This window comes from Sus scrofa, chromosome 18 (assembly GCF_054392235.1).
Source record: "Sus scrofa isolate SSC_HxYL_T2T_F1_AM1 chromosome 18, Sscrofa_HxYL_maternal_Yorkshire_Landrace_v2.0, whole genome shotgun sequence".
In the NCBI taxonomy this organism is placed as follows: Eukaryota; Metazoa; Chordata; class Mammalia; order Artiodactyla; family Suidae; genus Sus; species Sus scrofa.
In genome coordinates this window covers 46,777,420-46,793,666 of record NC_139400.1, presented here as the reverse complement: position 1 = coordinate 46,793,666, position 16,247 = coordinate 46,777,420, and the positions used below count along the sequence as shown (strand labels likewise).

Genomic DNA, 16,247 nt, shown 5'->3' with positions numbered 1-16,247 from the left:
GCTACAGCTCCAATTGGACCCCTAGCTGACAGTTGTGGAATGTAGGGTGGTAGGGGTATGTGTGTTCCCTGGACAGTTCTCTAAACTTTCCTGAAGGCTTGAAAAAATTCATCATTTAAATATTGGGAGCAAAAAGAGCAACTCAATGGCAAAACTTAAGTTGATGACATTTATAGAAAAAAATGGGTAACGGAATCCCCCAGGAATCCCCAAACACAAAAAGATGGGGGCAAAAAAAACCAACCCCAAACTCTTAGTTATTGACCTGAGAACTGGCCAGTGTGCATTGAAAAAATGTGTGTTGGAAAAAAAAGAAAAAACCTGTGTGTGTGTGTGTGTGTGTTATTTCAGTGTCACGGGATTTGATACACATAGAGAAACACCTACAGTACGAAAGATGACAATGTTGGAAGGAAGTCTAGTGATGGAAGGGAAGGCAGGGAAAGAAGACAAGGCCATCCCTGGTGACACCCCCCGAGTGGTTCTGGACACAGGCAAGCGGAGGTGCAGAGGGGGACATGCCAGCTGCAGTCCTCGGCTGTTGTCAGGTGAGGTTGTGCAGGAGGCGGACCCAGCCCCCACAGCAGATGCAAAAGCCCATTTGATCTGGTTGTTTCTTGTGCCTCCCCCAGTGAAAGCCAAGGACTAACCCAAAAGGGCTTGGGAAAAGCAGATGGGGGAGGGTGGTGAAAGAGTCCTTCCTGCAGGAAAAATTATCTTCAGATGATATTTGCAGAGTATTCTGACTGTTTTAGCCAGATGTCTCTTTCTTGTGTAAAAATGTGCTGAAAAAATTTAAGGGGGAAGGCTCAGGTTCCAAGAAGTCCCCAAGGAGCTCCCGTTGTGGCTCAGTGGATTATGAACCCAAATAGTATCCATGAGGATGCGGGTTCAATCCCTGACCTCACTTTGCTTTTGTTTGGTAATGCAAACACCGACCTCCTCTCTGAAGCAGAGCTAATGAGGCACATCCCCAGGGTGTTAGGATGTCAGCTTTGTGAGAGTCAAGATCCTGTTTGGTTCACTGCTCTCTCTATCTGATGCCCAGAGCCATGCCTGGCATGTACTGAGTGCTCAGTGAACATTTGTTGAAAGAATAAAAGAAACAGGTTCTTTTAAATCATACAGACCCGGGCTTGATTCCTGGCTCTCGTGTGGACCTTGCACAAGCCCCCTCGTCCCTCTGAAGCTGTAAAATAGGAGTCGAAATCCCTGCCTCTTCAGTGGAGAATAAAATATCCCAGAGCCAGGAGGAAGGAAAATGAATGTTGTAGCATCCAGATCATAGAGGCAAAAGCCCTGAATGCTCCTTCACTTTGGAACCTGCAGTTTGTTACTTCTCCGTGTCTGAGAGCAGAAGCTTTGAGATGTGAGTAAAATAACATAATAAAGCCTCCGCAGAGAACCTGATATCTGCGCCACACTCGCTTACCAGCTCCTTCTGTCTCCCCTCCGTGGGTTCTGTCCACATTTCTGTCTGTTCCTGGGTCTTCCCTCCCAAACTTCCCAGGAATAAAATTGCTCCGTTTTCTGTCATTTTCTCTCCTGCCGTTTAACTTCCTAATGAGCTTTCTTGTGGGGTCTCAGACCTCAGATTAGGTTAAATGTTTCACCTTTTAAAAAGTGGCATGAAGTAAGCAATTGGCTGCTGAAAAAAAAAAAGTGTGGGGAGTTCCTCCTGTGGCTCGGTGGGTTGCCAACCTGACTAATATCCATGAGGATGTAGGTTCGATCCCTGGCCTCGCTCAGTGGGTCAAGCAAGGATCCAGTGTTACCGTGAGCTGTGGTGTAGGTCACAGACATGGCTTGGATCCCGCTTTGCTGTGGCTGTGGCATAGGCTGGCAGCTGTAGCTCCGATGATTCAGCCCCTAGTCTGGGAACTTCCATATGCCGCAGGTGCAGCCCTAAAAAGCAGCAGCAACAACAACAACAAAACAAGAGAGGAGAGAAAAAGTGGGGGTTGGAAAAGCCTCTCTCAGTCTCCATCGGGACCCTCCCTCCCGTCCACAGTCTGGCCTTGGGTCTGATTGTCTTCATCTGTTTTCAGTTAAAGGCAGGCTTCTTTCCTCTGACAGTTGTCGGGGTTTGTGCTTGAGATTTCCAGAGGGTGCTGTCCTGATTCCACATGGAGGGGCTTCCTGGGAGCTAGGATCTAGGGTGCCCGCCAGTACGCAGGAGCCTGGAGGTCTGGAGCCCCAGAAGCTTGCGGAGCTGACCCTGCCTCAAAGATACAGGTTCTTTTGGGGATGCTTCTCCTCAGGTGGAGATTGCAGAGCCCTGCAGGTGGAGGAAGAGCCAGTCTTTGCATTTGCTGAATAAGCCATCGCTAAAAACAGGCGACCAGACATCATCATCATCTTGCCCTTCAGAGACACCATCTCTGGAAGCACTTGGCTGTTGTCAAAACCATCTTCTTGTTCATCAAAAAGGCACAGGCTCTCCCCTGGTTCCAGGTGCCCTGTGGCTTACAGTTCCTCCTGATTTCTCCCTGAGATACCTATGGTGACACAAAAGAATAACAAAAACTCACGGGCCGGCGAAAACCAAGAAGGACTGACAAATACCGGGATCCTGACTGGTGGTGTTGAGAAGGCAGATGGAGCTGGGCTGCGGGGCTGTGCTCAGGATGGAGCGTGCGACGTGCAGGTTCATAGAGAGGATGCCCCACCGGCAGGAAGTAGTTTGTCCCTTCTCCACTGCATAACTCGGGACTTAAAGTCCAACTGCTTGGGCTGTTTTTTGGTTTTGTTTTTCTTTTTCTTTTTTCTATTCTCAGCTACAGGCCTCCGATGCAGGCTTTTGTAAAACCCAACTCTCTTTTTTCCCCCTATACCCAAGCAGAGAAAGAAAATGTGGGAATGAATTACCAGATGGGAAATCGGGGAAACTGGCGTGATTTCAGTGCATTCTAGTAAGTCTGCTCCCTAAAGCAGAGGGCTGTATGGAGGTGCCCTGAGAGCTGTGCGTGCTGGAAAGTGGAGCATTTTCTGTCTTAAGTTGAGTAAGTCTGTGAGGAGGAGTGAACCTTACTGGAGCAAAGGTTCTGAATCACTAGAAGCTGTGTCTCTGCCTGTCTCCTCCCATAGCAGCACGAGAAGGAGAACCATCCTTTTGCAGGTGGGCAGAAAATGGAACCACTGTCAGTTCACTCATAACAGTTGAAATTTCGTCATTGACCTGGACAAACTTTTCCTTATTCAAGGGTGAATAAAGACCAAAAAAGACTGTGTGGAAAAGTTCTGCAGGAATTCCCGTTGTGGCGCAGCAGAGATGAATCCGACTAGGAACCATGAGGTTGCGGGTTCGATCCCTGGCCTCCATCAGTGGGTTAAGGGATCCGGCATTGCCGTGAGCTGTGGTGTAGGTCGCAGATATGGCTCGGATCCCCCGTTACTGTGGCTGTGGTGTAGGCCAGCAGCAACAGCTCTGATTAGACCCCTAGCCTGGGAACCTCCATCTGCCGTGATACAGCCCTAAAACGGACAAAAAAAAAAAAAAAAAAAGGAAAGAAAGAAAGAAAAGAAAAGTTTTGCAGCACAAGGCAAAGGTCATAGCTTGTTAAGACCCAGAAGCAGTGGCTACTTTTGGAAGATCATCTACAGCAAGCTCCAGAAGAGGATTTGGGGGAAATGTGTGGCATCCTTAAGACAAAAAGACATGACCTCCCTGGAACAGAAACAGAAAAACAAAAGCAAAGAGTGAGTTCATATGAAAAGGTACCAAAAAAAGAGAGAGAGATGGGTTAAATGAGGAATTGTGTTGAGGAAGCAAAATCAAGTAGTGGAGCTAAAATCCAAATTAGGAGTATAGAAGTGTATTAATATGTGGGAGGATGAATAATGGTCCCCCAAAGATATCCATATCCTAATCTCTCGAATCTGTGAATATTACTTTATACAGAAAAAAAAAAAAACAACTTTGCAGATGTGACTGAGGATATTGAGAGATGGAAAGTTATCGTGCATTATCTACACAGGCCTTAAATGCTCACAAGTATTCTTAGGAGAGATAGGCTGAGGGAAGTTTGATGATAGAAGAGGAGGCAGTGTGACCACGGAGACAGAGCTTAGAATGATGTGACCACAAGCCAGGGCATGCTGGCGGCCACTGGACACTGGAAGGGGCAACGCATGGATTCTCCTCTAGAGCCTCCAGAGGAAGGATAGCTGTTCTGACAATTACATCTTGGTCCAGTCATGCTGATTTTAGAATTCTGGCTTCCAGAACGGTGAGAGAATAAATTTCTGCTGTGCTAAGTCACTGAGTTTGTGGTGCTTTGCTGGCGCGGTCTCAGAAAACTAATGAAATGCTATGGAACATCAAGTCAGTGATGTGGGTGAAAGAAAAAGGAACTCGAGAAACTATTCTGGAAAATACAAGAACGAGAATGAAAGACAAGTTTTAGATGTGGAAGAGATGGAATTGACAGCCCACATTCAGCTTTTTTGGGTAGCTTTTTAAACAATTTTATTAGAGCATCACTGATTTAAAATACTGTCTTGGTTTCAGGTGCACAGCAAAGGGAATCAGTTACACATGTACATATATCCATTCTTTTTCCCGTATAGGTTATTAGGGAACATTGAGTAGACCTCCCTGGGCAAGGACATGGGTCCTTGTTAGTTGTCTGTTTTATGTATAATAGTGTGTAAGTGTTAATACCATCCTCCCTCTTCATCCCTCCCCCCACCCCATGGTTTCTCTTTTGATTACTCTTGAGTTTGATTTTGAAATCTGTGAACTTGTTTTTGTTTTATAAATGAATTCTTTTTGTATCATTTTTATTAGATTTCACATGTACGTGATGCTGTATGATATTTGTCTTCTGACTTACTTCACTTAGTAATCTCTAAGGTCCATCCCTATTGCTGCAAATGGCTTTATTTCCTTCTTTTTTGTGGCTGAGTAATATTCCATTGTATGTACGTACCATATCTTCTTTCTCCATCCCTCTGTTGATAGACATTTAGGTTGCTTCCATGCCTCAGTTATTGTAAATAGTGCTACAGTGAACATTAGGGTACATGTATCTTTTTGAATTATGGTTTTCTTTGGATATATGCTGAAGAGTGGGATTGCTGGGTCATATGGTAGTTTCGTATTTAGTTTTCTAAGGAAACTCCATACTGTTTTCCATAGTGGCTGCACCAATTTACGTTCCTACTGACAATATAGGAGAGTTCCCTTTCCTCCACATCCTCTCCAGCATTTATAGTTTTTTGTTGATGGCCATTCTGACTGGTGTGAGGTGACACCTCATTGTAGTTCTGATTTGTATTTCCCTAGTAATAAGTGATGCTGAGCATTTTTTTATGTGCATTTTGGCCATCTGTCTGTCTTTGGAGAAATATCTATTTAGATCAAACCATTTTTTGATTGGGTTCGTTTTTTTGATACAAAGCTGCGTGAGATGTTTATATGTTTTGGAGATTAAGCTCTTGGTTGCTTCGTTTACAAAGATTTTTCTCCCATTCTGTGGGTAGTCTTTTCATTTTTTTATGGTTTCCTTTGCTGTGCAGAAGCTTTAAGTTTAATGAGGTCCCATTTGTTTATTTTTTGTTTTTATGGTCATTACTCTAGGAGTTGGATCAAAAAAGATATTCCTGTGATTTATGTCCGAGAGTATTCCGCCTGTTTTCCTCTAGGAGTTTTATAGTATCTGACCTTTACATTTAGTCTTTAATCCATTTTGAATTTATTTTTGTGTATGATGTTAGAGAATTTTAATTTCATTCTTTTCCATGTAGCTGTCCAGTTTTCCCAGAACCACTCTGAAGTGTCTGTCTTTTTCCCACTGCATGTTCTTGCCTCCTTTGTCACAGATTAGCGCATGGGTGCATGGGTTTATTTCTGGGCATGTTCAGCTTATCAGTGTTGGTGAGTTTGGGGATCAGTGACCTGGCATCGGGTATTTCCCTGAGCTGCCGAGAGACTGTCTAAATGTGAAGAGCTCACCTCCCACATGCAGAATAAACTCGGGGGAGAGAGGCCCACATCTGGGCAAACCCTGGCAAAATACAGGAAGACAAGGATTAAGGGGATGAAAAAAACATTTTGTAATTATCCAAACAGAGAAAAGAACAATAAAATCAAGCTGACTTTAGACCTGTTCTTTGTAACAGAGTCTGTGTCTACTGAACCTGTCAGATGAGAACACCAGGGAAGGGTTTTTGATGTTGTTTTCAGTTCAGATATATTCATGCCTGCCTGGGCTGGGAATATGAAAATTCTTTTATCAAGTAAGTTTGCAAACCATCTATAAAGTTTGGGGGGTCATGTTGTAACCAGGCTACTTTACACTTGACTGAGGTGTCTTCTGTGCATGAAGCCCCATCAGAAAGTCCTTCCGATATGCAACCCAGTATGCAAGTGCTTGGGAAAATAAACATGTTCCTTTCTTTAAAATTTTCTTTAAAGTTATGTTGCAGAAACTGATGTGGTAAAGCAAAATAGAACTGAGGAATAGGTAGCCTAGGCTCTGGGATCAGTAAAACTAGAGAGGAATAGGTAGCCTAGGCTCTGGGATCAGTAAAACTAGAGACCTATAAAAATTATAGGTCTAGTGATCAAACAAATACAAATGTCAGAAATTGCTCTTAAGATCAGCTGGAGATACAGATGTGATAAATTCATTGAATAATAAAAAAAAAAAAAGATCAGCTTGAGCGTGTAAAGATAATCAGGTAACAGTATCCTGGGTCTCAACCCAGGAGTGCTATTAACGGAGATCAACAAGGGAAGAGGAGGTAAAGGTTTATTGTGTTACTTGTCTGAGATAGGTTGGTGCCCAAATAAGTTATTTCCTTTATTATTATTCCTATTATTATTATTATTCCTCTTATTATTCTAACTTTTTTTAATGGCTAAAGAAAGGCTCTGAATAGTACTGGTACCCATATCTACCATTTATGGAGGATTACTCTCAGCTAAGCAATGTGCTGAAAACTTTACCTTCAGCGTCTCTACTCCAGGCCAAGGATGTGGATGTCAGAGCCTCTGCCTCCTTCCACCCATTGTTCTTAAGGTTCCCTAAGATCTTGCACCAGTTGGGGATGCAACTTGAACCCCAGGCCAACCGACTCCAGAGCCCTTCCCTTCTCCCCCGAGCTAATGTGAAAAACTTACAGGTAAACACAGAACATCCACAAATGAATCTAGAACTGTCCAAACCCTGGGAAATGGAAAAGCAAAGCTCATCATGAAGTAGACCCAAAAAAGCATCAGTGATTTCTAAAAACAGGAAAGGGACAGGGTACTTTCTTTACCCACAGTGCACTAGAATTATAGAAAATACAAAATTATAAAACTTGAATACTTAGAGGTAGACAAGTATAATCCTAATACTCTGGAGTCCAGTAAGAGACCAGAGCTACAACCGCAGACCAGATGAAAAGTAATAAGAAGGCTACACATTGAAAGGTTGAACAAGGACAAATATTAATTTAGAGAAAAATTCATGGCTTTATATACAAGGAATCATTTAACTAAACGGATAGCTAACTCCAGAAGGCAAACAGGAGAACTAAAGAAAAGAGTGGGGGGGGGGGGGTTCCCCGTCGTGGCGCAGTGGTTAACGAATCTGACTAGGAACCATGAGGTTGTGGGTTCGATCCCTGCTCTTCCTCATTGGGTTAACGATGCGGCGTTGCCGTGAGCTGTGGTGTAGGTCACAGACGTGGCTCGGATCCCGCGTTGCTGTGGCTCTGGCGTAGGTTGGCAGCTACAGCTCCAATTGGACACCTGGCCTGGGAACCTCCATATGCCGCGGGAGCGGCCCAAGAAATGGCAAAAAAAAAAAAAAAAAAAAAAGAGTGGGAAGTTGGAGAAAGGAATTAAGATAAATGTTGACCTTAATTAATGAGAAAAAAAGATTAGACCTGATAAATCCTGCTGCTAATTTTCTCAGAAGACTAACAAAGGAGACTGATTCCTCATGAATCTAATTTTTAAATGAGAGAAACTATTCACACACATGAAAGAATGAGGGAGGGGGCATGACTGCAGATGTTGGTTTAAGTTCTAAGCTGATGACAAGGACAATCCTGTGCACGAAATGTGAACATCTGAATGGATGAGACAATCTCCAAAGGAATTTCTAAGAACTGGAAATTACTGTCATTGATCTAAGCAGTTGAAAAGCTGAATAGACCAGAAACCATGGGACCATCATCAGAGAAGGTTCCTGCCCACTGTTTTGCAGACTAGTTCTTGCAAAGCTGCCAAGAACAGTTACCCAAACTAAATTCCATGTAGACCGTTCTGGTGCTAATGTACTAATTCAGCATTTGGCTTTGGAGCGGATGCATGAAGGGGAGCATGTTTGGCAGCGATGGGATGAGAGGCTGTGGGAGATTCCTGTGGGAAGAGCAGCCCTTCCCTGGGAGCCCGTCTCTGACTTCCGCTGTTTTCCCGACCCTGAGCCAGTGGTGGAGACAATAAAGCATTAGGGGAAGTGAGTCTGAACTTAACACCCCATGGCATCTTCTAAAAATGTGGCGATCAGAAAGGAGAACTCTTCCTTACATTGCTCAGGGGAAGGGGATATGGTGCCTTCCTTGAAAGGGAAAGAGCAGTGTTCAGACAACTGAATTGACACAGTTTCTGACTTTGGCTTCCGTGAAATTTCATAAGTGGCCCCAAGTCCTACGCATGAGTGGAGAGTGGCCATTGCCCGTGACCACTGGCCCTACCTGCAGTTCCACCTTCTCTCCATCCTCTCCTCTTGCTGGAAGGCTGCCTCTCCCACTCCCCCAGGTTGGTGCTGCTACACCTGAGACTCTGAGCTCCTGCTGAAGGTGCAGGTGGGAACCCTGCTCCCCTCGCTGGCCTGGCTCTCAGGCCCGGGCTGGGCTGCTGCGCTGGCCACAGAGCTTGCATCTCCACGAACCTTCTCACTCCTTCCCCTTTCCTCCTGCAGAAGAGGTTGTGGAAATACTTACAAAAGCACCCTTGGCACCCTTTAGGTCTTTCTGGATCTTCACTTTTCCCCAAATCACACGAGTGGTGATTATGCTCTGAGAGAAAAGCTGGGTCCTGTGATGATACCGTTTGGGGAGATTTAGGTGAAGGGAGGGGTGGTGGGAAGAAGCCTTGAGAGGGGTGGCTGTCTGCACTTGAGTAATTACATGCACTCGCTAAGGTGAGGGCCTCTTGCCTTTGCCGTCTGCCCCGGGCACATGGTTCTGGGGACTTGCCACCCCACCCCGCCTCTTCCACCTGGAGCTTTATCTCTTTATTTCCCCTTCTCCACCACCCATTCCCCCCACCCCCAGCTGCTGAAACCTGGGGTCCCTCCACCCCTTTTCGAGCCTGCTCTCTCCCAGAACACCAGCCCCACCTGCCCTGCCCTTCTTCAGACTCAGAACCACTGTCCCCAGCCTCTTACCTCGCCCTCTCCCCTGGCCTCTGGGCCACATGCCCTGGGTCTTCCCTCTTTCTTTCTGGCAGTTCCGTCTCTAGTTCCCCCCAGGCTCTGTTCCTCCACTGGTCTCTTAAGTGGTGATGGCCCTCGGGCTTCTGTCCCTCCCCCCAGGCTCCTGGGTGACCTGACTCCTCTGGTCACCACCCTCACGCTTCCGGTGTCCCAATCTCCAGCCCCGCCCTTGCTGAGGGATGGCCAGCTGCCTGTTCCCACCCCCCTGAGAGGTCCCACAGGCCCCGGAGTCCGTGTGTCCCAGACCTGGCCACACCTGCAGCCCAAGCAGGTGGTCTCTCCTGTCCCCAGTCTTACAGGCGGGGGCTGAGGGGACTCCCCCACATCTATTTCTTCCTCAGGTCCTGCCAGCTGCCCCTCTGTTTGGAGTCAGCCCAGTGCCTTTTCCCCGCACCAGCCTCCATCCTCTCTTCCCTGGACCCACCTTGGGTCCCGCTGCCTCCAGTCTTGTCCCCACCCCCCACCCCCATCCAGCTCCACATCAGAGCCATTTTTACACCGCTCTTGGGCATCTTCTGTGTCCTGGGCCCTCTGCCACACCACCACTCTGCCTCATCAGGGGCCGCTCCTCGCCCCCAAAGCACAGACCGAACTCCTTGATACAGCTTTAAAAAAAAATATGTATATATGGCCTGGAGTTCCCGTCATGATGCAGTGGAAACGAATCCAACTAGGAACCATGAGGTTGCGGGTTCCATCCCTGGCCTTGCTCAGTGGGTTAAGGCTCCGGCGTTGCGGTGAGCTGTGGTGTAGGTCACAGATGCAGCTCAGATCTGGTGTTCCTGTGGCTGTGGTGTAGGCCGGCAGCTACAGCTCCGATTGGACCCCTAGCCTGGGAACCTCCATATGCCACGGGTGTGGCCCTAAAATGACTATATGTGTGTATATATATATATAGCCTGGACTGACTTGCTTCTGCAGAATCTCTCAGCACCTACGCCACCCCAGGCACCCCGTGTTCTGGTCAGCATGCAGCCCCTGTGGGGGCCGTGCCAGATCTTCCACCTGGTTCCTTTACTCGTGTGGTTCCTCCTACCCTGCCACCCCCACTCTGCCTTGCAAGCCTGCAGGTGGCAGCTTAGGAGTCACTTCCCAGGGAGCCTCCCGGCTTTGTATCGTGCTCTTCCAGGGTGCCTCATAGCACCCTGCCTTTGCCTCTAGGGAGCGCTCTTCATGTGGCTGTTGCACTTACCTGGTTCCTCTGTTAGACTCAGAAGTTTGAAGGCCGGTGCTGTGTTTGCCCAGCACTGTTTCCTCCGTGCCCAGGAGTGCCTGGTACATGATACCTGCCCCTTAAATATTTGATCTGTGCAGTGAACGTAGGGCTCCGTCATATTCCACCCTTTCATTTCTTGAAATCAGCTCATGCATGATACTGTGTCACTTGATAATGCAGTGGAAACTCAAAGGGCCAGAACCCTGTAGGTTATAACCTGTCCTAGAAGCAGGAGTTTCTGAATAGTTGGGAGTTGGGTACCCTTTAAGTGCTTCTGCTCCACCCGCAGAGTTACCTTTAATCTGCCTTTTCGGGGGCCATGTAAGTTCATTCGATCTGGAGCCCTAAGATACCCCCTGGGGTGCCCCCGGGTTGAGGGGTGCCCTCCATCTTCTGCCTCTTCACCTTGGCTGCTTTTCTTCCCTGCTGATGACATCTGCTGGTGTTCTTCCCATCACTTCACATTCTGTTGCAGACCTCGCTGTGCCAGCCGTCACCCTGCTGAATAAGACATCTGCCCTTCAACGCCTCACCTTCTCGTGGCTCACGTAGAAACATTAATTGCGTGCATTCTAAGCCCTTCAGAGTGTTGCCTATGTCGACTTCAAAACTTGGCCTCAAAATGGCCATCTCTTTAAATAAAGCACGGCTGTCAGCTACTTTTGTGAGCCTTGCCCCTCTTCTCAAAGTCCGGTGCAAAGAAGAAATTGTAGTGCATTGCCACTTCCACCTGATGGGAGCTCTGCCATTCTCGGAGGGTGCTGACCAAGCACCAGACCCCCGGACAGACATGCCCTGTTGAGCCAGCTCTGCTGCTCCTCGCTGGAACCCGGGAGCGTCTCAGAGAAACATACCTCCCTGGGCTCGTGCTCCAGCAGCATCCTAGCCCCTGGGAGCCCTTAGAGGGCAGGGGCAATATTGCATTCATCTTTGTCCCCCTCATGCCTGGCACATTCACTATATGTTTGCGGAACTAGCAAAAGGACAGAAAGAGGGAAGGAAGGAGGGAGAGGTGGAGAGAGAAAGGGAGGGAAGGGGGAGCAAGATTGAAAGAGAGATGAGATCCCCTTCCAGGGTAAGAAGTCAGAGGTGTTGAGTGGAGGACTTGGTAAATGGGCTCGTTGCTCCTTCATGTGTGTGAAATTTCCTCCCAGGGAGTATCTGATGTGTTCGAAGAATATGGTACCATAAATACTGAAATAAATGCTCCCAACTTGAAGAGTTTCCAATAAGGTAAGAACTAACAGTAGGCTAGTTATGTAACAGGAAACATCTTGAATACTGCTAAAGACTTTAGCTCTAAGGAGGAAAAAAAGACAGCTTCCTGAAGAAGCTTCCATATGCAGCTCTAGCAGTAACTTCTGATTAACACATACTGTTTTCATTTTGAAACCCAACCCATCCAGATTTGAGTGTCCTATCATCACTTCTCCATCTTTTCTCCCATGCCCCTGAAGCAAGTCCTTCTTGTGCTGCTGGGTTTTAGTAGCATAAGAAGGTCTCTATTTTTTTCTGCCCATGCCTAATACACAAATACTGTTTGATATTGGTTTTAGAGCAGAAAATAAATTGATTTACTCTCTGTGGTCCACTTCAGTAGATTGGTCATGGCTCACTGGAGTGTTGAGAAGGATTCTGAAGCTCTAAGTTAAATGAGGGAAGGTTCAACGGGAAGAGGTGGAGAGGGTTGGAGAGTAGCAGTGTGCATGCCAGTATCTGCCGTCCCCGTTCAAGAGGAGAGTAGAGGGGTGAGAGCAGGGACTAGCACCCTTCAGGTTTTGACTCTAAATCGTCACCTGGGAGTTCCTGTTGTGACTCAGCGGGTTAAGAACCCAACATAGTCTCCATGAGGATGCAAGTGAGATCCCTGGCCTCGTTTAATGAGTTAGGGATCAGGCATTGCCGTGAGCTGCAGCCTAGGTCACAGCTGAGGCTCAGATCCAGTGTTGCTGTGGCTGCAGTGTAGGCCTCAGTTGCAGCTCCAATTTGACCCCTAGCCTGGGAGCTTCCATATGCCACAGGTGTGGCCCTAAAAAGAAAAATAAATAAATAAGAGTCAACTGAAGTTGTTTTAATTTAATAGTCATTGAAAGCCTGAACGGTTGATTCTCAGGTTGTGTTCTGCAGTGGTTTGGACGTAGTATCTTTGTAAGTATGTGGGGGGGGGGGGCGGTGATTATATTAACAGTGTTTAAACCTTTCCTCTACCCCGTTTATATCTGATCCTGAAATGGATTTCATGACTGTAAGGAGGGGCAGGGATGAGAGACTATTTTAAAAGTTCCTCCAGTACAAATATTTTCCAGTGGTTATTTCAGAAGCAGTTTAAGCTTTTGCAACTTGAGCCGCGAATGGAATCTCCTTAGCCTGTAACGTGCCATCCATCACATCGGTGGCCTGGAATCTAGACGTGTGTCCTGGGAATCAGTGTCCTGGGATGGCCGGTAGCTTTGCCTTGCCACCAGCCACATCTCGTTATGGCAGGCATTTCTACAAATGTACATAATGCCTTTCCCCCAGGGATCACGCGCATAGTTTTCAATGTTGTTGGAGACATTGCTTTTCAAATGGAGAAACTGAGGCTTGGCCAATGATTTTTAGCTCTCTGCACTTACAGCGACTTGGCCTCTAAGCCCCTGGGCCCTGCCAGGCAGCCAGTAAATATTCCTGAGTGTCCTCCATGTGTCAGAGTCACTACATATGGGGTGGTGAGAAGACCCTTGAGCCCTCAATCTCAAGGAGCTTCTGTGCTGTTTGGGAGGAAACGGACAAAAACACCCCAGCAAATAAATGCTTGAAGGTACCAGTAAGTGCCCTGAAACAAACAAACAAACAAACACACACATGCTGGTGACCAGGGATGCTGCTTAGACGAGACAGATTTGCACTCAGACTGGAAGGATGCAGTGAGATGCAGGCGTGTTGTCAATCTGGGGGAAGACTGTTCCAAGCCAGAGAAACAGCAAATGCAAACCTGTCTGAGAAATGAAGGAAAGTCAGTGACTGGAGCAGAGGGAATGCCCAGAGACCTGTCCATGAGCCCGGATGTTTGCTAAATTGGTGATGGTGGTTTCTTCGAGGCCTTTAGAACCTTTATTGCATTTGCTGGAGTTGCTTTTAAATAAACCTTTGCATTTGGCTGGACAGTGCTTGCTTAGCTGTGCAGAGAGATTACGGAGAATTCTGCACATTGAGGTGAACCTAATCATGGGCGTGGCTTCTTTCAAGAGGGTGTGTGGTGCAGGGGGGGCCCATTTCTGCTCCAGAGAACCATGCAGGTTGGTGGGGGAGGAGCACGGTGACCAGTAACCGGGAGCAGATTAGCTGGGTGGGGAGGGAGCCCGACCGCCCCATCAGCAGCTGACCCCTCCCTCAACAATGTGGCTCAAATCCCACTTCCTTCATGGTGTCCACCAATGCTTCCCAAGGAACTTGTTGCAAAAGAGACGATACCGCCCCTGTAAAACCTGCACCCACGTCCACATTCTCTCATCTCGGTGGCTGGTTGCATCTGGGCTCTGGCCCCTAAACTGGAAACTGACAAGTTGGGTGCACCCTTGGTGCCTCAGCCTCTGCTGTCCCCCTGCGGGCCCCTGGTCTCCCCAGCCCTCTCCCCTGGCAAGGCTAAACGAGCTTCTCCTCCAGGAAGCTACCTCTGTGCTACTGGGCTCCTGTCTGCACCCAAGACGGTCCATTCGGCACAGCTTGTCCTATCTGATGGGACTCTGGCCTCTGAGAGGCTGTGCTCCCCTCGAGGGCAGGGAGCAGGTTATAGTCAGCAGGTGCCCTCGGCTACCTGCACAGTAGGGCTCAATCCGTTTGCGGTCCACAGATGAGCAGCTAAGCAGGCCCTCTTCATAAGGAATAGATCTTAGTAATTTGCCGCTGGTTCTCTCATCAAAGGGACTTCGAGGGAAGATTGACGCTGAACACTGGCAACTATTTTACTGTCCCTCTGCATTTGTTCAAGTTGCTTGCCTGAGCAGCTGTCACTTAACTTTTGGAAATTTTTGTGGGGAGGTGTATGTTACTCTTTCAACTCTTAGTAATTCAGTGTACAATTCAGTGACATTGAGCACATTCACACCATCCATCTCCAGAACCTTTTCCCAGACAGAAACTCCATACCCATTAAATAACTCCTCCTTCCTCCCTCCTCCAGCCCCTGGCAACCACGATTCTACTTTCTGTCTCTTCGGGTTTGACTAGTCTAGGTAATCCATATACGAGGAATCACACAATATTTGTGCTTTTGTGTCTGGCTCATTCCATTTAGCATAATGTTTTCAGGTTTCTCCTATGTGATAGCACATGCCAGAATTTCCTTCTTTTTAAGGCTTCATGATATTTCATCACATGTGTGTCCCATATTGTGTTTCTCCATTCAAACATTGGTGGACAGCTAGGTCGTGTTGACATTTTGGCTGTTGTGACTAGTGCTGCTGTGAACATGGGTGTGCAAATATCTGTTTGAGTCCCTGTTTTCACATCTTCTGGGTATATGCCCGCACATGGAATTGCTGGGTCATAGGGTAAAATCGCTTTTATAATTTGGAAACATCTTTAATAGTTTGAAATGGTCATTTCAGTTCAAAGCAAAGGTCGCCAGAAGAGGGGCGGTGATGTAGAAACAGGCTGAAGTTTCCGACTTTTGTTCTTGTGATTTGACTGCTGCTTGGTGACGTGAAATGTTTTCAAGCATGATTTTAATTTTTCTCTTACAGCATCAAGTTGCTAGCCGTTCAAGAACTCCTTGACCGAGAGGCCCTCGAAAAGGTAAATGGTGTGTTCTTCCTACCCGAGATTCACAAGCTTCGAGCAGAGGGCCACACACAGGAAAAGCTCAGCTCTCTGTCTCCAGAGCCAGCATTTATAGCAAAGTCAGTCTGTTAGTCTGTCTTCTTAACAATCAGTGAACCATGTGAAATTTTAATCAAAATGCCCCACGTTGCTTAGAGGCTGTTAACACTTGCAGACTCCAGCTTGTTTGGTTCCCTCAGAGTTGAGGGTGAGGGGAGGCTCTCCCTGCTGGGGGCCAGGCTCGGGGGCGGGGGGCAGGCTTTCTGTGCCCATGTGTGCTCTCGTCGGGGCTTGTGGATGGTGGAGTTGAAGCCCAGCGAGGTTAGGGAACTTGCCCAAGGAAAATCACCCAAGTGCCAGAGGAAGGAGTTGAGCCCTAGGGTTTCATTCAGTGCGTTTTCTATTTAATAGTCAAGTTCATGAGTCGGAGACCTTTTGGGGCCACTTGGGAAACTCTCTCTCCTGGATACCCTGAAGGAGGTCGCCAGTGTGTTTTGGCTTTCTAGGTTCCAGTCCAGTACTCAGCTGGGGATCTTCTGCCAGTTGTGGGTCCAGGCTCTGTGTGCAAGCTGGGGTGGGCGCTGACAGACCGGCTGGCAGGTGCCAAGGAGGCCCATGCACCACCCGCAGGCCTCCCAACTCACACCAGGCTGCTCTTCCTGAGTACTTGGCTATGGGCATTAATCACATCTGTAAGGTTAACATGCAAGAAAATGGTTAAAGAGAGAAGCCCCCAAATGACATGATTTTATTTATAGAATTTTACATGTTTGGATTAAATGTATAAAATGCTTTAT

The 16,247-nt window shown here is 47.4% G+C and overlaps 1 protein-coding gene across 1 annotated transcript in view; it reads left to right on the top strand.

The window, feature by feature from the left end:
- EEPD1 (endonuclease/exonuclease/phosphatase family domain containing 1) overlaps nucleotides 1-16,247 on the top strand; it is a 122,959-nt gene that overhangs the window by 66,010 nt on the left and 40,702 nt on the right. Inside the window, exon 3 of the mRNA XM_013985720.3 lies at nucleotides 15,375-15,426. Coding sequence (XP_013841174.2) covers nucleotides 15,375-15,426 — 52 coding nt within the window. The remainder of the gene's footprint in view (nucleotides 1-15,374; nucleotides 15,427-16,247) is intronic.